The sequence below is a fragment of the Nerophis ophidion genome, linkage group LG07 (genome assembly GCF_033978795.1).
Source record: "Nerophis ophidion isolate RoL-2023_Sa linkage group LG07, RoL_Noph_v1.0, whole genome shotgun sequence".
Classification (NCBI taxonomy): Eukaryota; Metazoa; Chordata; class Actinopteri; order Syngnathiformes; family Syngnathidae; genus Nerophis; species Nerophis ophidion.
Genome location: NC_084617.1, coordinates 3,483,900 through 3,506,411, shown reverse-complemented (window position 1 = coordinate 3,506,411; position 22,512 = coordinate 3,483,900). Strand labels below are relative to the sequence as shown.

The 22,512-nt window shown below is 40.1% G+C and overlaps 1 protein-coding gene and 1 long non-coding RNA gene across 3 annotated transcripts in view; one reads left to right on the top strand and one right to left on the bottom strand.

Moving 5' to 3' along the window:
• LOC133555738 (adhesion G protein-coupled receptor E2-like) overlaps window positions 1-7,206 on the bottom strand; it is a 50,942-nt gene extending 43,736 nt beyond the window's left edge. Inside the window, exon 1 of the mRNA XM_061905049.1 lies at window positions 6,992-7,206. Within this exon, the coding sequence (XP_061761033.1) occupies window positions 6,992-7,157 (166 nt within the window). The 5' untranslated portion in view covers window positions 7,158-7,206. The remainder of the gene's footprint in view (window positions 1-6,991) is intronic.
• Window positions 7,207-16,809: 9,603 nt separating this feature from the next.
• On the top strand, window positions 16,810-22,007 carry LOC133555635 (uncharacterized). 2 transcript variants are annotated; one of them, XR_009807341.1, is made up of 4 exons: window positions 16,810-16,948; window positions 18,776-19,014; window positions 19,083-19,249; window positions 20,984-22,007. It is a non-coding gene; the product is annotated as an uncharacterized LOC133555635 (long non-coding RNA). The 2 variants fall into 2 exon arrangements; XR_009807340.1 differs by lacking the exon at window positions 20,984-22,007 and having other exon boundaries at window positions 19,083-19,646.
• Window positions 22,008-22,512: the final 505 nt, after the last annotated feature.

The following is a 22,512-nucleotide window of genomic DNA, read 5'->3' as shown; positions in this document are numbered from 1 at the left end:
AGTATGGGGTATCGGACTGTCTTATTGTGGCGATCCGTTCCCTGTACGATCAGTGCCAGAGCTTGGTCCGCATTGCCGGCAGTAAGTCGAACACATTTCCAGTGAGGGTTGGACTCCGCCAAGGCTGTCCTTTGTCACCGATTCTGTTCATAACTTTTATGGACAGAATTTCTAGGCGCAGTCAAGGCGTTGAGGGGTTCCGGTTTGGTAACCGCAGGATTAGGTCTCTGCTTTTTGCAGATGATGTGGTCCTGATGGCTTCATCTGACCGGGATCTTCAGCTCTCGCTGGATCGTCTCGCAGCCGAGTGTGAAGCGACCGGAATGAGAATCAGCACCTCCAAGTCCGAGTCCATGGTTCTCGCCCGGAAAAGGGTGGAGTGCCATCTCCGGGTTGGGGAGGACACCCTGCCCCAAGTGGAGGAGTTCAAGTACCTAGGAGTCTTGTTCACGAGTGAGGGAAGAGTGGATCGTGAGATCGACAGGCGGATCGGTGCGGCGTCTTCAGTAATGCGGACGTTGTACCGATCCGTTGTGGTGAAGAAGGAGCTGAGCCGGAAGGCAAAGCTCTCAATTTACCGGTCGATCTACGTTCCCATCCTCACCTATGGTCATGAGCTTTGGGTCATGACCGGAAGGATAAGATTACGGGTACAAGCGGCCCAAATGAGTTTCCTCCGCCGTGTGGCGGGTCTCTCCCTTAGAGATAGGGTGAGAAGCTCTGCCATCCGGGAGGAACTCAAAGTAAAGCCGCTGCTCCTTCACATCGAGAGGAGCCAGATGAGGTGGTTCGGGCATCTGGTCAGGATGCCACCCGAACGCCTCCCTAGGGAGGTGTTTAGGGCACGTCCAACCGGTAGGAGGCCACGGGGAAGACCCAGGACACGTTGGGAAGACTATGTCTCCCGGCTGGCCTGGGAACGCCTCGGGATCCCCCGGGAAGAGCTAGACGAAGTGGCTGGGGAGAGGGAAGTCTGGGTTTCCCTGCTTAGGCTGTTGCCCCCGCGACCCGACCTCGGATAAGCGGAAGATGATGGATGGATGGAATCTCCACATTTTTAAACAGAGGAGAAAAAAAAAAGTCCTCCTTTCTGTCCAAAACCAGATGAAAGTGATGCTTTTTGTTTGTCCAGATTTCACTCTCATTTTTACACACTTTACGAGAAATACGTTGGCGGCAAAACTATGTAGCTTGGCAGCTTGTGCGCGCCAGCTGCCGGAGTGTTATGGTTTGCAGAGGGGAGGTGACAGCAAACAGACACCAGAGGAAAGTAAAGTACGATAATTTATTATATATATGGTCAGTATATATATACTGTATATATATGTCTTGATTGGATTATCCAGAGAATAGTGCTCGATACCGTGGTAGAGCGCAATATGTGTAGGTGTGGGAAAAATCACAAGACTACTTCATCTCTACAGAACTGTTTCATGAGGGGTTCCCTCAATCATCAGTGGATTTTTATTTATTTATTTATTTTTCTCATCAGGAGATTTGAGGGAACCCCTCATGAAACAATTCTGTAGAGATGAAATAGTCTTGTATGTATATATATATATATATATATATGTAGGTGTGGTAAAAATCACAAGACTACTTTATCTCTACATAACTGTTTCATGAGGGGTTCTCTCAATCATCAGGAGATTTGAGGGAACCCCTCATGAAACAGTTCTGTAGAGATGAAGTAGTCTTGTGATTTTTCCCACACCTACATATTGCGCTCTACCACGGTATCGAGCACTATTCTCTGGATAATCCAATCAAGACATATAAATACATATATATATATATATATATATATATTTATACATATATATATATATATATTTATATATATATATATATATATATATATATATAATAAGAATAACAAACAATACTAACTAATAAACTAAGGAAATGAAGTGTGACAAACTCAAGAGTGTGTATGGTGTAAGACTATGTGTAGACTTTAACTGAAGTGTGTGTTGCCAAAGTGTTGAATGAGATACGAGGAAGTCCAGGAGGCAGGCAGGTGAGAGAGGCGTTAGAATCCAGGGGCGAGCGAGGAGTCGAGGAACGAAGGAGGCAGTCAGAGTCCAGACGCAGATCCGGGGAAGAGTGAGACGCACAGCTCACTTTCCAGGCGACGGAGGGTAGTTACACCGTGAAAACTAAGTCCCCGCCTGATTCCTTGGGTAGACTGGTCCTTTATTTACCTCGCCCTCATCAGTCACAGGTGTGCAGATTGTCTGATCTTGTAATGTTGGATCCTGTTCTGTCTCCCTGTAATGTTTGATCCTGTTCTGTCTCCCTGTAATGTTTGATCCTGTTCTGTCTCCCTGTACTGTTTGATCCTGTTCTGTCTCCCTGTCATGTTTGATCCTGTTCTGTCTCCCTGTCATGTTTGATCCTGTTCTGTCTCCCTGTAATGTTTGATCCTGTTCTGTCTCCCTGTAATGTCTGATCCTGCTCTGTCTCCCTGTAATGTCTGATCCTGTTCTGTCTCCCTGTAACGTCTGATCCTGTTCTGCCTCCCTGTAATGTTTGATCCTGTTCTGTCTCCCAGTAATGTTTGATCCTGTTCTGTCTCCCTGTAATGTTTGATCCTGTTCTGTCTCCCTGTCATGTTTGATCCTGTTCTGTCTCCCTGTAATGTCTGATCCTGCTCTGTCTCCCTGTAATGTCTGATCCTGTTCTGTCTCCCTGTAATGTCTGATCATGTTCCGTCTCCCTGTAATGTCTGATCCTGTTCTGCCTCCCTGTAATGTTTGATCCTGTTCCGTCTCCCTGTAATGTTTGGTCCTGTTCTGTCTCCCTGTAATGTCTGATCCTAATCTGTCTCCCTGTAATGTTACATCCTGTTCTGTCTCCCTGTCATGTTTGATCCTGTTCTGTCTCCCTGTCATGTTTGATCCTGTTCTGTCTCACTGTCATGTTTGATCCTGTTCTGTCTCCCAGTAATGTTTGATCCTGTTCTGTCTCCCTGTAATGTTTGATCCTGTTCTGGCTCCCTGTCATGTTTGATCCTGTTCTGTCTCCCTGTAATGTTTGATCCTGTTCTGTCTCCCTGTCATGTTTGATCCTGTTCTGTCTCCCTGTAATGTTTGATCCTGTTCTGTCTCCCTGTAATGTCTGATCCTGCTCTGTCTCCCTGTAATGTCTGATCCTGTTCTGTCTCCCCATAATGTCTGATCCTGCTCTGTCTCCCTGTAATGTCTGATCCTGTTCTGCCTCCCTGTAATGTTTGATCCTGTTCCGTCTCCCTGTAATGTTTGATCCTGTTCTGTCTCCATGTCATGTTCCATCCTGTTCTGTCTCCCAGTAATGTTTGATCCTGTTCTGTCTCCCTGTAATGTTTGATCCTGTTCTGGCTCCCTGTAATATCTGATCCTGTTCTGCCTCCCTGTAATGTCTGATCCTGTTCTGCCTCCCTGTAATGTTTGATCCTGTTCCGTCTCCCTGTAATGTTTGATCCTGTTCTGTCTCCCTGTAATGTCTGATCCTAATCCGTCTCCCTGTAATGTTACATCCTGTTCTGTCTCCCAGTAATGTTTGATCCTGTTCTGTCTCCCTGTAATGTTTGATCCTGTTCTGGCTCCCTGTAATATCTGATCCTGTTCTGCCTCCCTGTAATGTCTGATCCTGTTCTGTCTCCCTGTAATGTTTGATGATGTTCTGTCTCCCTGTAATGTTTGATCCTGTTCTGTCTCCGTGTAATGTTTGATCCTGTTCTGTCTCCCTATAATGTTTGATCCTGTTCTGTCTCCCTGTCATGTTTGATCCTGTTCTGTCTCCCTGTCATGTTTGATCCTGTTCTGTCTCCCTGTACTGTTTGAGCCTGTTCTGTCTCCCTGTCATGTTTGATCCTGTTCTGTCTCCCTGTCATGTTTGATCCTGTTCTGTCTCCCTGTAATGTTTGATCCTGTTCTGTCTCCCTGTAATGTTTAATCCTGTTCTGTCTCCCTGTAATGTTTGATCAGCACTTATTTCATAGTTGTGGACCTAAAAATTATGTTTACAGGTAAAAACGCCCCCTAAAATAGTTATTTGAGGCTAGTTTCCCAAGAAGTTTACAACACCCTAACTTTGTTATCATGTCTTTCATTCTCCTTTTAGTCCAGATGATATAATCTCCAGTTCTTTAATGTCTTTGGTCGACATTTTACTTTGTAGTCAATGTTCTCCTGCTTCTGGACAGGGTGTGTGTCCTTGGTTTTGTACCCACAATAGATCCATGTCCACCTCTTAGATTGCAGAAGGTTGACCACCTGTTGCTCTGTTTAATCAATCAATCAATCAATCAATCAATCAATCAATCAATCAAAGTTTACTTATATAGCCCTAAATCACAAGTGTCTCAAAGGGCTGCACAAGCCACAACGACATCCTCGGCTCGGATCCCACATCAGGGCAAGGAAAAACTCAACCCAATGGGATGACAATGAGAAATGGGCAACTGGTGCAATGGACGTCAAGTGGATCTAACATAATAGTGTGAGAGTCTAGTCCATAGTGGATCTAACATAATAGTGTGAGAGTCTAGTCCATAGTGGATCTAACATAATAGTGAGAGTCTAGTCCATAGTGGATCTAACATAATAGTGAGAGTCTAGTCCATAGTGGATCTAACATAATAGTGAGAGTCCAGTCCATAGTGGATCTAACATAATAGTGTGAGAGTCTAGTCCATAGTGGATCTAACATAATAGTGAGAGTCTAGTCCATAGTGGATCTAACATAATAGTGAGAGTCTAGTCCATAGTGGATCTAACATAATAGTGTGAGTCTAGTCCATAGTGGATCTAACATAATAGTGAGAGTCTAGTCCATAGTGGATCTAACATAATAGTGAGAGTCCAGTCCATAGTGGATCTAACATAATAGTGTGAGAGTCTAGTCCATAGTGGATCTAACATAATAGTGTGAGAGTCTAGTCCATAGCGGATCTAACATAATAGTGAGAGTCTAGTCCATAGTGGATCTAACATAATAGTGTGAGTCTAGTCCATAGTGGATCTAACATAATAGTGAGAGTCTAGTCCATAGTGGATCTAACATAATAGTGAGAGTCCAGTCCATAGTGGATCTAACATAATAGTGAGAGTCCAGTCCATAGTGGATCCAACATAATATTGTGAGAGTCCAGTCCATAGTGGATCTAACATAATAGTGAGAGTCCAGTCCATTGTGGATCTAACATAATAGTGAGTCCAGTCCATAGTGGAGCTAACATAATAGTGAGAGTCCAGTCCATAGTGGATCTAACATAATAGTGAGAGTCCAGTCCATAGTGGATCTAACATAATAGTGAGAGTCCAGTCCATAGTGGATCTAACATAATAGTGTGAGAGTCCAGTCCATAGTGGATCTAACGTAATAGTGAGAGTCTAGTCCATAGTGGATCTAACATAATAGTGAGAGTCCAGTCCATAGTGAATCTAACATAATAGTGTGAGAGTCCAGTCCATAGTGGATCTAACATAATAGTGAGAGTCCAGTCCATAGTGGATCTAACATAATAGTGAGAGTCCAGTCCATAGTGGATCTAACATAATAGTGAGAGTCCAGTCCATAGTGGATCTAACATAATAGTGTGAGAGTCTAGTCCATAGTGGATCTAAAATAATAGTGAGAGTCCAGTCCATAGTGGAGCTAACATTATAGTGAGAGTCCAGTCCATAGTGGATCTAACATAATAATGAGAGTCCAGTCCATAGTGGATCTAACATAATAATGAGAGTCCAGTCCATAGTGGATCTAACATAATACTGTGAGAGTCCAGTCCATAGTGGATCTAACATGATAGTGAAAGTCCAGTCCATAGTGGATCTAACATAATAGTGTGAGAGTCCAGTCCATAGTGGATCTAACATAATAGTGAGAGTCCAGTCCATAGTGGATCTAACATAATAGTGTGAGAGTCCAGTCCATAGTGGATCTAACATAATAGTGTGAGAGTCCAGTCCATAGTGGATCTAACATAATAGTGTGAGAGTCCAGTCCATAGTGGATCTAACATTATAGTGTGAGAGTCCAGGCCATAGTGGATCTAACATAATAGTGTGAGAGTCCAGTCCATAATGGATCTAACATAATAGTGTGAGAGTCCAGTCCATAGTGGATCTAACATAATAGTGTGAGAGTCCAGTCCATTGTGGATCTAACATAATAGTGAGAGTCCAGTCCATAATGGATCTAAGATAATAGTGTGAGAGTCCAGTCCATAGTGGATCTAACATAATAGTGTGAGAGTCCAGTCCATTGTGGATCTAACATAATAGTGAGAGTCCAGTCCATAATGGATCTAACATAATACTGTGAGAGTCCAGTCCATAGTGGATCTAACATGATAGTGAAAGTCCAGTCCATAGTGGATCTAACATAATAGTGTGAGAGTCCAGTCCATAGTGGATCTAACATAATAGTGAGAGTCCAGTCCATAGTGGATCTAACTGCCCCTGCGACCTAGCCGAGGCGAATCGGAAGGAGATGGATGGATGGATTTCAGCCATTAAGATTAGAGGACGTACTTCCTGCGGCAGCTGAGGAAACTCAAGGTGCCGACCGAGATGCTGGTGCAGTTTTACTCAGCCATCATCGAGTCCAGCCTCGCCTCCTCCATTAATCGTGTGGTTCCTCGGCACCACAGTCCAGGACTGCAGCGCATGGTTGCTGAGAATTTAATTGGCTGCAAACTCACACCCCTCCAGGACCTGTTCTCCTCCAGGACCAGGAGGCGTTTGGGTCGGATCACAGCTGACTCTTCTCACCTTGGACACCAACTATACTCCCCTCTCCCCTCAGGTAGGGGACTTCGGTCCATCCAGACCCACACCTCCCGCCACCTGATCAGTTTTTCCCCCTCAAACATCAGGCACATGAACAATAACAAGATCTGATAGTTCAGTTACAGCTCTTTTTATGACCTATTCTGTGTTAGATGTAAAAAATCCATTGAAGTCTATCAAGTTTAGCATTTTCCTTTGAAGTTTTTGCGACTCACCCTGAAGCAGAATGATCCTCCTCCCAGCCATGGTGGACCGGAAGAAAACTGTTCCCTTCTTTGTGCTTTCTTCCCCTCTTTTTACTTGTCTTCTCTTCCACTCTGGTCTTCTCTTGAAAAAGCCTTGACAGTGTCCTGCCTGCAGCCTCCCGCTGACGTCCCTCATGTGTGTCGGACTTACAGGCCGGGGGAGGACTCTCCCGTGTGGGCGTGGGTGTGATGTACGATGTTTGCTTTTGGCTCAGCCGGCCTCTCACTTCCTGATTCATTGCTTCAGAAAGTAGTCTCCCACTACTCCGCCTTGGATGTCTCAAACATTTGTTGATTTCATAAATGAAATATAGATCAATGTCACTTGTCTTTTTTGATAGGAATATGCGAGAAACATAATATTATATCAAAGAGTGCCATTCTCAAATGGGAACTGCACTTTTTTTAATGAATGTTACTACATGACATATGTACTTACATCATGTATGTATCACATGTTATTATGAATGTTATTAGATACTACATATATGCTTACATCATGTATGTATTACATGTTATTATGAATGTTACTAGATACTACATATATACTTACATCATGTATATATTACATGTTATTATGAATGTTACTACATGACATCTATACTTTCATCATGTATATATTACATGTTATTATGAATGTTACTAGATACTACATATATACTTACATCATGTATATATCACATGTTTTTATGAACGTTACTACATGACATATGTACTTTCATCATGTATATATTACATGTTATTATGAATGTTACTAGATACTACATATATACGTACATCATGTATATATTACATGTTATTATGAATGTTACTAGATACTACATATATACTTACATCATGTATATATTACATGTTATTATGAATGTTACTACATGACATATGTACTTACATCATGTATATATTACATGTTATTATGAATGTTACTAGATACTACATATATACTTACATCATGTATATATTACATGTTATTATGAATGTTACTAGATACTACATATACGCTTACATCATGTATACATTACATGTTATTATGAATTTTACTAGATACTACATATATACTTACATCATGTATATTTTACATGTTATTATGAATGTTACTAGATACTACATATATGCTTACATCATGTATATATCACATGTTATTATGAATGTTACTAGATACTACATATACGCTTACATCATGTATACATTACATGTTATTATGAATTTTACTAGATACTACATATATACTTACATCATGTATATTTTACATGTTATTATGAATGTTACTAGATACTACATATATGCTTACATCATGTATATATCACATGTTATTATGAATGTTACTAGATACTACATATATACTTACATCATGTATATATTACATGTTATTATGAATGTTACTAGATACTACATATATACTTACATCATGTATATATCACATGTTTTTATGAATGTTACTACATGACATATGTACTTTCATCATGTATATATTACATGTTATTATGAATGTTACTAGATAGTACATATATACTTACATCATGTATATATTACATGTTATTATGAATGTTACTACGTGACATGTATGCTTTCATCATGTATACATTACATGTTATTATGAATGTTACTAGATACTACATATATACGTACATCATGTATATATTACATGTTATTATGAATGTTACTAGATACTACATATATACTTACATCATGTATATATCACATGTTTTTATGAACGTTACTACATGACATATGTACTTTCATCATGTATATATTACATGTTATTATGAATGTTACTAGATACTACATATATACTTACATCATGTATATATTACATATTATTATGAACGTTACTACATGAACTTTATATACTTACATCATGTATATATTACATGTTATTATGAATGTTACCACATGACATATATACTTACATCATGTAAATATTACATGTTATTATGAATGTTACTAGATACTACATATACACCTAAATCATGTATACATTGCATGTTATTATAAATATTACTACATGACATATATACTTATATCATGTAAATATTACATGTTATTATGAATGTTACTATTATGAATATTTTTTGTGAAAATAAAGACAAAAATGCAATTTTTTTGTGGTCCCCTTTATTTAAAAAAGTATCAAAATACATTTGGTACCGTTTGCCAAAAATGTAATCATGTAAATAATTGGTTATTTTTTTTAACATATTATTTAATAATTGGAATTTGAGTGAACGGTTGTTATTTTTCTCAAACAATCTCATGTAATACAAAATAACATTTGTATTTTGTCGTTGATATTGTTGCGTATTTTTTACAGTTTTTCCCCTCTTCATGTTACAATCGCAGCAGGAATATTAATCCAAACACTTTATTTTACATGATTCGTGTATTTGTTCCCTGCATTTGTCAACATGTGTTTTCATGGAAAATAGACCACTTTTTATAGACATGATATCATCTGGTCATAGTCCTCTATTTGGAGGAGGGCACAGTCTGTGACCCTTGCATTGTTCCAAAGGGCCCAGATGGACGCTGGGCTCTGGGAGACGTAGCCCCAACTATGACGGTGACATATATATGGCTACTGCCGCTCATTGTGTCGGACAAAGACACAATGGCCCCCGTCATGTTGAGCGTGGAACCAAAAAAAAAGATGTTCTCATTTTGGATTTGCCAGGGGGTTTAAGGCACCCAGCGAGGGACACGAGGTCAAGGGGACACATTGTCTCAAAACACTCCCATTTGTCCGTCTGCATGTGTCCGTTAAGTTACTTTAAGTCAGGGTTTCTCAAAGTGTGGGGAATAGAGACATGACAGGTGGGGCGCGAGGAATGGGAGGAAATTTCACTTAAATTTTTTTTTTTTGTTATTATATTCTTCGATTTTTTTTTTTTACAACCCCATTTTCTATACAAACTGTAAATCACTTTGGGATTGTGTCTGTGAAATCCGCTATATAGATTATTTTTCTTGTAGGCTTCAAATTTCCAGGTGGGAGCGAAAGTTTGACAGACGCAACAGTCAATCAATCAATCAATCAATGTTTATTTATATAGCCCCAAATCACAAATGTCTCAAAGGACTGCACAAATCATTACGACTACGACATCCTCGGAAGAACCCACAAAAGGGCAAGGAAAACTCACACCCAGTGGGCAGGGAGAATTCACATTCAGTGGGACGCCAGTGACAATGCTGACTATGAGAAACCTTGGAGAGGACCTCAGATGTGGGCAACCCCCCCCCCCCTAGGGGACCGAAAGCAATGGATGTCGAGCGGGTCTAACATGATACTGTGAAAGTTCAATCCATAGTGGCTCCAAGACAGCAGTGAGAGTCCCGTCCACAGGAAACCATCTCAAGCGGATCAGCAGCGTAGAGATGTCCCCAACCGATACAGGCGAGCGGTCCATCCTGGGTCCCGACGAGCGGTCCATCCTGGGTCTCGACTCTGGACAGTCAGTACTTCATCCATGGTCATCGGACCGGACCCCCTCCACAAGGGAGGGGGGGACATAGGAGAAAGAAAAGAAGCGGCAGATCAACTGGTCTAAAAAGGAGGTCTATTTAAAGGCTAGAGTATACAGATGAGTTTTAAGATGAGACTTAAATGCTTCTACTGAGGTAGCATCTCGAACTGTTACCGTCAGTAACAAATGGGGGCAGGGCTAAGCGGAGGAAACTTTCGCGCGAATGGGTAGCAGCAAAATGAAAAGCTGTCCCGCTGTCAAACGACACGGTGGAGAGACGTATATGCGACATTGCAAGTGATGTTGAGGAACAACTCGTAGACAAATGAAAAGAAAATCGTTTTGCTTTACAAGTGGACGAAGCTACTGGCGGCAATAAAGACTGCCTGTTCATCGCATACGTCCGCTTTGTGAATGGCGAGTCACTGTGCGAGGGTTTGCTGTTTTGCAAAAACAAAAAAAATAGAGCCAGTGCTGATGAGCTGTTCAAGATAATGGACAGTTTCCTCAAAGAACACGACCTTAAATGGGGAAAACTGTTTGGGCTTTTGCTCTGATGGCGCACAGACCATGGCAGGGTCAAGAAACGGGCTCTAATAAAGAGGGTTGCGCCAAATGCGCATTGGACACACTGTCATTCACCGGGAAGCACTCGCGTCAAGGCAGCTCAGCCCTTAACTCAATGAGGTTTTAACAGATGTTGTGAGCGCGGTAAATTTGATCAAAACACGAAAAAGTGGCGTTTTAATTAATTTATTATTGAACTTGATGCAAGTTGTTTGATTTATTATTGAACTTGATGCAAGTTATACCACAGCTGCACAGTTACTTTATTGAATATTGAACTTGGGGTTATTTTACGTTATTGAGTTTGAATGTATATAATAAATTTGAAAATGTTAAGCTTGTTGGGGCGATGAAAACTCCCCCTTGTCCAAAGTGGGGGATGACAAAAAAAGTTTGAGAACCACTGCTTTAAGTGAAGTGATTTATATTTATATAGCGCTTTTCTCCAGTGACTCAAAGCTTTTACATAGTAAAAGCCAATATCTAAGTTCCATTTAAAGCAGTGTGGCTCAAGTGTCTTGCCCAAGGACACGACGGCAGTGACGAGGAGTCCTCCTGGCAAAGTACTTCCAAGTTAGTTCAATCAATCAATCAATCAATGTTTATTTATATAGCCCCAAATCACAAATGTCTCAAAGGACTGCACAAATCATTACGACTACAACATCCTCGGAAGAACCCACAAAAGGGCAAGGAAAACTCACACCCAGTGGGCAGGGAGAATTCACATCCAGTGGGACGCCAGTGACCATGCTGACTATGAGAAACCTTGGAGAGGACCTCAGATTTGGGCAACCCCCCCCCTCTAGGGGACCGAAAGCAATGGATGTCGAGCGGGTCTAACATGATACTGTGAAAGTTCAATCCATAGTGGCTCCAACACAGCCGCGAGAGTTCAGTTCAAAGCGGATCCAAGACAGCAGCGAGAGTCCCGTCCACAGGAAACCATTTCAAGCGGAGGTGGGTCAGCAGCGTAGAGATGTCCCCAATCGATACAGGCGAGCGGTCCATCCTGGGTCTCGACTCTGGACAGCCAGTACTTCATCCATGGTTATCGGACCGGACCCCCTCCACAAGGGAGGGGGGGGACATAGGAGAAAGAAAAGAAGCGGCAGATCAACTGGTCTAAAAAGGAGGTCTATTTAAAGGCTAGAGTATACAGATGAGTTTTAAGGGGAGACTTCTGTTAGACACTTCTGACTGGTGCAGTTAAGAACTTGGACTATGTCTCAGTGTATTTACAAAGACATTCAACTTAAAGCACTTCCTGTTTTGCAGCCGGGTTACCGTTCAAAATGTTTGGAAAAGCAACCGAGTGTTTCCTCAAACTGCTCGCCCTGCCGCCACAACACTTTCATTGGGCGTCATTCAAATATTACAACAATAATGTAAATAAAACAGTTGTCAAAATGACACTGCAATAGCAGAATTAAAGGGAACAGCTACAAACTTAACCGATGTGAACGTGGTAGATTTAAGCATAAAGTTTAAAATAAAACAGTAAATAAAACAAATACTATTATATATCCATCCATCCATCAATTTTCTACCGCTTATTCCCATTTTTTGGGATCGCGGGGGGCGCTGGCGCCTATCTCAGCTACAATCGGGCGGAAGGCGGGGTACACCCTGGACAAGTCGCCACCTCATCGCAGGGCTACTATTATATACATTATTTATTTTATTTAATTTATTGAAATTTTTTATTAATTACCTTTTTTTTAACTGTAGCACTTTGAGCTTGTTTACTCAATGTAAAGTGCTTTTTTTTTACAAATAAAATCTATTATTAATAATATTATTGATGAAATAAATATTTTTTTATATTTGTTTTAAGTTTTTTTTTTATTGTTAGTCTCATGTATAGTAGATGTGTCCAGTTTGTGGCCCACATTTAATATTATCAGTCACTCTCTAAAAATACTATTAAAAAAGAAAAAGTGATATAAAAGAGCAAATATAATGACAAAAAGTTGAAATGTTGACGGCAATAACACAAATCTGACATGCAGGCTGGTTTATTTACTTTTAAAAAAAAATCTATATGTTGTATTGCTTTAAAATAAATCAAATTGGTCCTTGCATTATTTGTTTTTTTCAATAAGTGGCCCTTAGTGGAAAAAGTTTGGACACCCATAACATAATCCATATTGCATTTGAGTGAAATCTTCATTTTCATAAAAGTCATTTCTGTCTCCAGTTTATAATCACACGCTCAATTAAAACAAATAAAGTATAAACCCCGTTTCCATATGAGTTGGGAAATTGTGTTAGATGTAAATATAAACAGAATACAATGATTTATAAATCCTTTTCAAGCCATATTCAGTTGAATATGCTACAAAGACAACATATTTGATGTTCAAACTCATAAACATTTTATTTTTGCAAATAATAATTCACTTAGAATTTCATGGCTGCAACACGTGCCAAAGTAGTTGGGAAAGGGCATGTTCACCACTGTGTTACATCACCTTTTCTTTTAACAACACTCAATACATTTTTGCAAATAATCATCAATTTTAGAATTCGATGCCAGCAACACGTGGCAAAGAAGTTGGGAAAAGTGGCAATAAATACTGATGAAGTTGAGGAATGCGCATCAAACACTTATTTGGAACATCCCACAGGTGTGCAGGCTAATTGGGAACAGGTGGGTGCCATGATTGGGTATAAAAGCAGCTTCCATGAAATGCTAAGTAGTTCACAAACAAGGATGGGGCGAGGGTCACCAATTTGTAAGCAAATCGTCAAACAGTTTTAGAACAACATTTCTCAACCAGCTATTGCAAGGAATTTAGGGATTTTACCATCTACGGTCCGTAAAATCATCAAAAAGTTCAGAGAATCTGGAAAAAATCACTGCACATAAGCAATGATATTGCGGACCTTTGAGCCCTCAGGTGGTACTGCATCCAAAACCGACATCAGTGTGTAAAGGATATCACCACATAGGCTCAGGAACACTTCATAAAGCAAACTGTCAGTAACTACAGTTGGTCGCTACATCTGTAAGTGCAAGTTAAAACTCTACTATGCAAAGCAAAAGCCATTTATCAACAACACCCAGGAACGCCGCCGGCTTCGCTGGGCCCGAGGTCATCTAAGATGGACTGATGCAAAGTGGAAAAGTGTTCTGTGGTCTAACGAGTCCACATTTCAAATTATATTTGGAAACTGTGGACGTGGTGTCCTCCGGAACAAAGAGGAAAATAACCATTCGGATTGTTCTAGGCGCAAAGAGTAAAAGCCAGCATGTGTGATGGTATGGGGGTGCATTAGTGCCCAAGGCATGGGTAACTTACACATCTGTGAAGGCACCATTAATGCTGAAAGGTACATACAGGTTTTGGAGCAACATATGCTGCCATCCAAGCAACGTTATCATGGACGCCCCTGCTTATTTCAGCAAGACAATGCCAAGCCACGAGTTACAACAGCGTGGCTTCATAGTAAAAGAGTGCGGGTACTTTCCTGGCCCGCCTGCAGTCCAGACCTGTCTCCCATGGAAAATGTGTGGCGCATTATGAAGCGTAAAATACGACAGCGAAAACCCTGGACTGTTGAGGCGGGGGGGTTGCCCACATCTGAGGTCCTCTCCAAGGTTTCTCATAGTCAGCATTGTCACTGGCGTCCCACTGGATGTGAATTCTCACTTGGTGTGAGTTTTCCTTGCCCTTTTGTGGGTTCTTACGAGGATGTCGTAGTCGTAATGATTTGTGCAGTCCTTTGAGACATTTGTGATTTGGGGCTATATAAATAAACATTGATTGATTGATTGATTGAAAGACTGAAGCTCTACATAAAACAAGAATGGGAAAGAATTCCACTTTCAAAGCTTCAACAATTAGTTTCCTCAGTTCCCAAACGTTTATTGAGTGTTGTTAAAAGAAAAGGTGATGTAACCCAGTGGTGAACATGCCCTTTCCCAACTACTTTGGCACGTGTTGCAGCCATGAAATTCTAAGTTAATTATTATTTGCAAAAAAAAAAAAAGTTTATGAGTTTGAACATCAAATATGTTGTCTTTGTAGCATATTCAACTGAATATGGCTTGAAAAGGATTTGCAAATCATTGTATTCTGTTTATATTTACATCTATCACAATTTCCCAACTCATATGGAAACGGGGTTTGTACATTCAATTTAGTTTTTGTCATGCCTATGGTTCATGTTTTGTTTTGGTCATGCTATGTTTAGTTTTTTGGACATTTAGTTCTGTTTTGCATTTCCTTGTTTGTCTTACCATGCGCACTGATTTAGTTTTCTTTCATCTCTGATCATGAGTTGTGTGTGGTCATATTACCCTGAGCATCCCCCGATCTTATCTGTTCTCAAAGCTAAGGAGTGACGGGCCTGGTTAGTACTTGGATGGGAGACTGCCTGGGAATACCAGGTGCTTTTGACCTTTGGACTCTAAGTTCCTTTTTTTCCCACTCCCTGTTTTGTTACCATGACGACCAATCAGTTCACCTGTCTTGTCTCACACCTGTTTTCACTTATCATGTTCATTATTTAAGCCACAGTTACCTGTTAGTCAGTCTGGCAACATCACCTCCTTCACGACCTCGATTATCTGCTTCATGCCTCGCAACGCTGTCCGTTTTGTCCACGTAAGTTTTTGTTATTCATGCCACCGCGCAAGTGTTTTTGTCTCATGTTTGTAGTTTATAGCCTTTGTGCTAGTCTTTTGTTTCAGAGCCCAGTTCTTTTGTACCGCCATTGTGCGCGCTTTTTGTTGGTTCCTGTTTTTAGTTTTAGTGTTCAAATAAAGATGTCTTTACCTTCACCTGTCTTGTCTCACACCTGTTTTCACTTATCATGTTCATTATTTAAGCCACAGTTATCTGTTAGTCAGTCTGGCAACATCACCTCCTTCACGCCCTCGATTATCTGCTTCATGCCTTGCAATGCTGTCCGTTTTGTCCATGTAAGTTTTTGTTATTCATGCCACTGTGCAAGTTTGTTTGTCTCATGTTTATAGTTTATAGCCTTTGTGCTAGTCTTTTGTTTCAGAGCCCAGTTTTTTTGTACCGCCATTGTGCGCGCTTTTTGTTGGTTCCTGTTTTTAGTTTTAGTGTTCAAATAAAGATGTCTTTACCTTCACCTGTCTTGTCTCACACCTGTTTTCACTTATCATGTCCATTATTCAAGCCACAGTTACCAGGTAGTCAGTCTGGCAACATCACCTCCTTCACGCCCTCGATTATCTGCTTCATGCCTCGCAACGCTGTCCGTTTTGTCCACGTAAGTTTTTGTTATTCATGCCACTGTGCAAGTGTGTTTGTCTCATGTTTATAGTTTATAGCCTTTGTGCTAGTCTTTTGTTTCAGAGCCCAGTTCTTTTGTACCGCCATTGTGCGCGCTTTTTGTTGGTTCCTGTTTTTAGTTTTAGTGTTCAAATAAAGATGTCTTTACCTTCACGCCGTTTCAACTCCATTCGCTTTGCACCTCGGGAAAACAAACCAAGACCAAGTCCAAGCTTGACAGTTTTGGCCGGTGAAACATCTTGGCAGACTTTTAAAATGACGCTGAAATGTTTCATGTCATTATATATATATATATATATATATATATATATATATATATATGTCGCAATATGCAACAAGTTATTACAAAATACATCAAGGTTAACTACAAAAGGTTGAAGAACATTGTCACGAAATGATTACGTAACATGTCGCTGCAAGTGGGCGGACATGTGAGAAAGTAGCAGGAAGAAGAAAGCGGAAACAATGCAAAGTTTCAGATGTAAGAATGATAAGCGCAGAAAAAGCAGATAAGGAAGGAACATGACATTCGCATATTTTTGTGACATTATTTGCACTTCTTCTGAGCCTCGGGTGTCAAAGTCAAAACCCCTGGGGGCCGCTGCATTTTATCTGGCCTGCAAACATGTGTCAGTAAAGTATTTCATATTTTCTCACTAAATGTCATTGATTTTATTCATTTGGACAGAAAAAATATGTACTGCTCGAATCTGCATGTCTTTAATAGTATCCAATATTGCTGTGTTGCTTTTTTTGGTGTTTGTTACATTTTTGTTGTCTTTTGCTTGATTGTAAAATATGTCTATTGTGGAGCTGATTTGAGAAGTAAAACAGGAGCACATTTTCTTCTCTCAATGTGGCCCCCAAGTCAACCTATTTGCCCAGCTCTGTTTTGGCCAGTTCCTTATCTGTTTTGAAGAAGCAGCTTCTCTCCTTTTCTGGGCGAGAGGGACTGTTTTCGCTCTGCATCAGCTGATTTATTTTTGTTTGGATTTAGACCTGGCTTGCTAATGCTTTGGTTGCATTGTAAGGGCTGGTCTCCTAAAGCTTCAGTAAAACGTGGTCTCTGTGGTCCTTTTTACTCAACATATACCGTATGTCATCCAAAAGAATTTGGGATTTACCAGTGTTTTGTCCCCCGAGAGGAATGCTGGTGATGTTGGGGGCCCAGAATGTAATGTTAGGCCCCTGGCTGCACATGTCAACTTGGGGAAATTTAGCGCTGTTGCTCTTTTGCTGTTTGTTACTTTTTTGTTGTGTTTTGCTTGATTGTAAAATATGTCTATTGTGGAGCTGATCTGAGAAGTAAAACAGGAGCACATTTTCTTCTCTCAATGTGGCCCCCAAGTCAACCTATTTGCCCAGCTCTGTTTTGGCCAGTTCCTTATCTGTTTTGAAGAAGCAGCTTCTCTCCTTTTCTGGGCGAGAGGGACTGTTTTCGCTCTGCATCAGCTGATTTATTTTTGTTTGGATTTAGACCTGGCTTGCTAATGCTTTGGTTGCATTGTAAGGGCTGGTCTCCTAAAGCTTCAGTAAAACGTGGTCTCTGTGGTCCTTTTTACTCAACATATACCGTATGTCATCCAAAAGAATTTGGGATTTACCAGTGTTTTGTCCCCCGAGAGGAATGCTGGTGATGTTGGGGGCCCAGAATGTAATGTTAGGCCCCTGGCTGCACATGTCAACTTGGGTAAATTTAGCGCTGTTGCTCTTTTGCTGTTTGTTACTTTTTTGTTGTGTTTTGCTTGATTGTAAAATATGTCTATCGAGGAGCTGTTGAGAGAAGTAAAAGAGGGGAACATTTTCTTCTCTCAATGTGGCCCCCAAGTCAACCTATTTGCCCAGCTCTGTCTGGGCTCACAGATCTGTTTTGGCCAGTTCCTTATCTGTTTTGAAGAAGCAGCTTCTCTCCTTTTCTGGGCGAGAGGGACTGTTTTCGCTCTGCATAAGCTGATTATTATTGTTTGGATTTAGACCTGGTTTGCTAATACTTTGGTTGCATTGTAAGGGCTGGTCTCCTAAAGCTTCAGTAAAACGTGGTCTCTGTGGTCCTTTCTACTCAACATATACCGTATGTCATCCAAAAGAACTTGGGATTTACCAGTGTTTTGTCCCCCGAGAGGAATGCTGCTGATGTTGGGGGCCCAGAATGTGATGTTAGGCCCCTGGTTGCACATGTCAACTTGAGTAAATTTAGCTGTGTTGCTCTTTTGCTGTTTGTTACATTTTTGTTGTGTTTTGCTTGATTGTAAAATATGTCTATTGTGGAGCTGGTGTGAGAAGTAAAAGAGGGGAACATTTTCTTCTCTCAATGTGGCCCCCAAGTCAACCTAGTTGCCCAGCTCTGTCTTAAGGGCTCCTGTTTGTCAGCTCACAAAGCTATTTTTTGGGCAGTTCCTTATCTGAGAGGTACTGTTTCCGCTCTGCATAAACTGACTCTTTTTGTTTGGATTCAGACCTCGCTGTCACGGCGCGGATTCGAACTCTCTTCCCTAAGCAACTGAGTGTCACAGTTCATCCTCTGGCTGCTCGCCCTTACACGCCCCCCGCTCACGCTGAGCGCAGCACACCCACGCAGCGAAAAGCCAGCAGATAATCGTCAATCTGCACACCTGGGAATGATGACGGCGAGCTGGATAAAGGAACATTGGACCCAAGAATCCATGCGTGAACTTAGTTTACCTTTTTGGATACCGTAAGGATAATGCTCTCTCTTGCTGCGGTTTTCCCTCGTGTCTGACATCCCTGTTTGTTCTCCCGTAGTTCGCTTGGTGTACCATCCTTCCTGAGTCTTAACCATTGTGCTCCCTTGTGATTTGGACTGCCTTCCTCGATCCCCAATTTGGACTCTGATCTCTTGACGTCTCTCTCGTGCCCTGGATCATCTTCTGTCTTCCTTTCTTGTTCCCTCTCCTCGTTTCAACATCACGGTAACACACAACGATTAATTACACACATAGTCTTACACCACACACTCTTGTATTTTGGTCACACGCTCCATTCTGTAGTTTAGTAGAATTGTTTGTTATTAACATATACATATTGACTATATGTATAATGAATCACTGTACATACAAATTCCCTGGTGTCTGTTGCTGTCATCTCCCCTTAGTCAAACATAACACTGACTTGCAAATACTTTGGTTGCATTGTAAGGGCTGGTCTCCTAAAGCTTTAGTAAAACGTGGTCTCTGTGGTCATTTTTACTCAACATATATTGGGGGTCACCAACCTTTTTGAAACCAAGAGCTATTCTTGGGTACTGATTAATGCGAAGGAATACCAGTTTGATACACACTTAAATAAATTGTATTTCTGTCTGTCATTCCGTCGTACATTTTTTTCCTTTAACGGAATATTTTTGTAGAGAATAAATTATGAAAAAAACACTTAATTGAACGGTTTAAAAGGGGAGAAAACACAAAAAAATGAACATTAAATTTTGAAACATAGTTTCAAAATTTTAAAATTCAAAATTCTACCGAAAAAAAGAAGAGAAAAACTAGGTAATTTGAATCTTTTTGAAAAAATTTAAAAAAGAATTTATGAAAAATAATTAGTAATTTTTCCTGATTAAGATTAATTTTAGAATTTTGATGACATGTTTTAAATAGGTTAAAATCCAATCTGCATTTTGTTAGAATATATAACAAATTAGACCAAGCTATATTTCTAACAAAGACAAATAATTATTTCTTCTAGATTTTCCAGAACAAACATTTTAAAAGAAATTCAAAAGACTTTGAAATAAGATTTAAATTTGATTCTACAGATTTTCTAGATTTGGCAGGATAATTTTTTTTGAATTTTAATCATAATAAGTTTGAAGAATTATTTCACAAATATTCTTTGTTGAAAAAACATAATTTAAAATGAAGAATTAAATTAAAATGTATTTATTATTCTTTACAATAAAAAAATGTATTTGCTTGAACATTGATTTAAATTGTCAGTAAAGAAGAGGAAGGAATTTAAAAGGTAAATGTATTTAAAAATCCTATTTTAGGTTGTATTTTTTTCTCAAAAATTGTCTTTCTGAAAGTTGAAAGAAGCAAAGTAAAAAAATAAATGAATTTATTTGAACAAGTGAAAATATTTTCTTGGATTTTCAAATTCTATTTGAGTTTTGTCTCTCTTAGAATAAAAAATGTTGAGCAAAGCGAGAACAGCTACGCTAGTAAATAAATAAAATTTAAAAAATAGATGCAGCTCACTGGTAAGTGCTGCTATTTGAGCTATTTTTAGAACAGGCTAGCGGGCTACTAATCTGGTCCTTACGGGCCACCTTGTGCCCGCGGGAGCCGCATTGGTAACCCCTGATATATATAATAAATCACTGTACATACTTTCACTCCTTGGTGTCTGTTGCTGTCATCTCCCCTTAGTCAAACATAACACTCGCTTGCTAATACTTTATGGCAATGTAAGGGTTGGTCTCCTTAAGCTTTAGTAAAATATGGTCTCTGTGGTCCTTTTTACTCAACATATACTGTACGTCATCTAAAAAGAACTTGGGATTGATCAGTGTTTTTTATTCCCTGAGAGGAAGACTGGTGATGTTGGGGGGCCCGGAATGTGGCGCCGGGCCCCCTGGCCGCACATGTCAACTTGAGTGAAGAAACCGTCGACCTTTTCATTGACATTTTCCTCTTTTTGTCCGGCAGCACAGTGACAAGGCCATTTGTAGGCCACGACACCCCAAACACTGCACCGCCGCGTTTTGTGCGAGAGTGACAGACAGCTGGCCTCCGGGGGAGGCGGGAGCTGGAAATGTTGCTGACACAAACATGACTGGAAGACGAAAAAAGCGGAGGCTTGGTTGGGAAGACGGAGTCAGAGTTTTACCAAAGAAAGTCTTTCTCAGAATCCTTTCTCATATGTTGTTTGTGTAATATTTGATCATTACTTCCTGTTTGTCTTTTACCTTTACCTTCTCTCCCTTGTCCTGCCAGCACACCTGTTCCTCATCGTTAATTAGTTCCAGTTACTTCTACCTCGTCCCTTCCTTCAGAGCCGGTTTGTTATCTGGTGTTGCTTTCCAAGACCCGTGTCACTCGTCTTCTGTCCGGTCCCGCACTAAACAACCGTCTGCCTGCACGCCGTCTACTTTCTCTGCATCCTGGGGTCGTGCCAACAGCATGGTCACAATGCAAGTGGTATCCTGTTATCCTGCAGGCGGAGAGCTCAGATACACAATTTTGGGGAGTGTTTGGTGTCAGTCTGGGCTTATTTGGGCGTCCTCAGACAATGAGCGAGAGACGTCCAGCCCGGCTGTCTCAACAACTTCCTGTGCCGCCGCAGTCAGGATGGAGACAGTCAGGGACGCCTTTATTTTCAGAACACCGAAAAAGTTGAGGCCGTAAAGAAAAAAGGTGACAGGAAGTGAGGTGCTATTTCCTGTCACTGAACATTTCTGCTAAAGTCAACTTAGACACAGAAAAGTTGATGGAAACTATGAAGCAAAAACGCTAAAACATGCGTCAAAGAAACATTTCACTTCCCTTTATTTCCACTTTGCTTCCCCTTTTTTTGTTTTATTTAAATAGACCTACCTATGAGTCTCAAGCGTGGGGGTGTCCAAACTTCTTCCAGCAAAGTCTGCATACTGAAAAGTATTTTTTGATATGATGTGTGAATTAAAAATACTAAAAACAAACAAATACACACACAAAATTCATATATATATACATACGCAAATATATGTATACACACACACACACACACCGGGCACCGTGTGTGTGTGTGTATATATATATATATATATATATATATATATATACATACAAAATATATATATATATATATATACACACACACACACACACACATATATATATATATATATATATATATATATACATATATATATAAATATATATATACACACACACACATACATATATATATATATATATATATATATATATATATATCTATATATATATACATATACACATACATGTACACAAACACACACACACTTATATATATATATATGTATCCATTCATCCATTTTCTACCGCTTATTCCGTTTGGGGTCGCTGGTGCCTATCTCAGCTACAATCGGGCGGAAGGCGGGGTGCACTCTGGACAAGTCGCCACCTCATCGTATATATATATATATATATATATATATATATATATATATATATATATATATATATACCTGTGTATATATATATGTATATATATA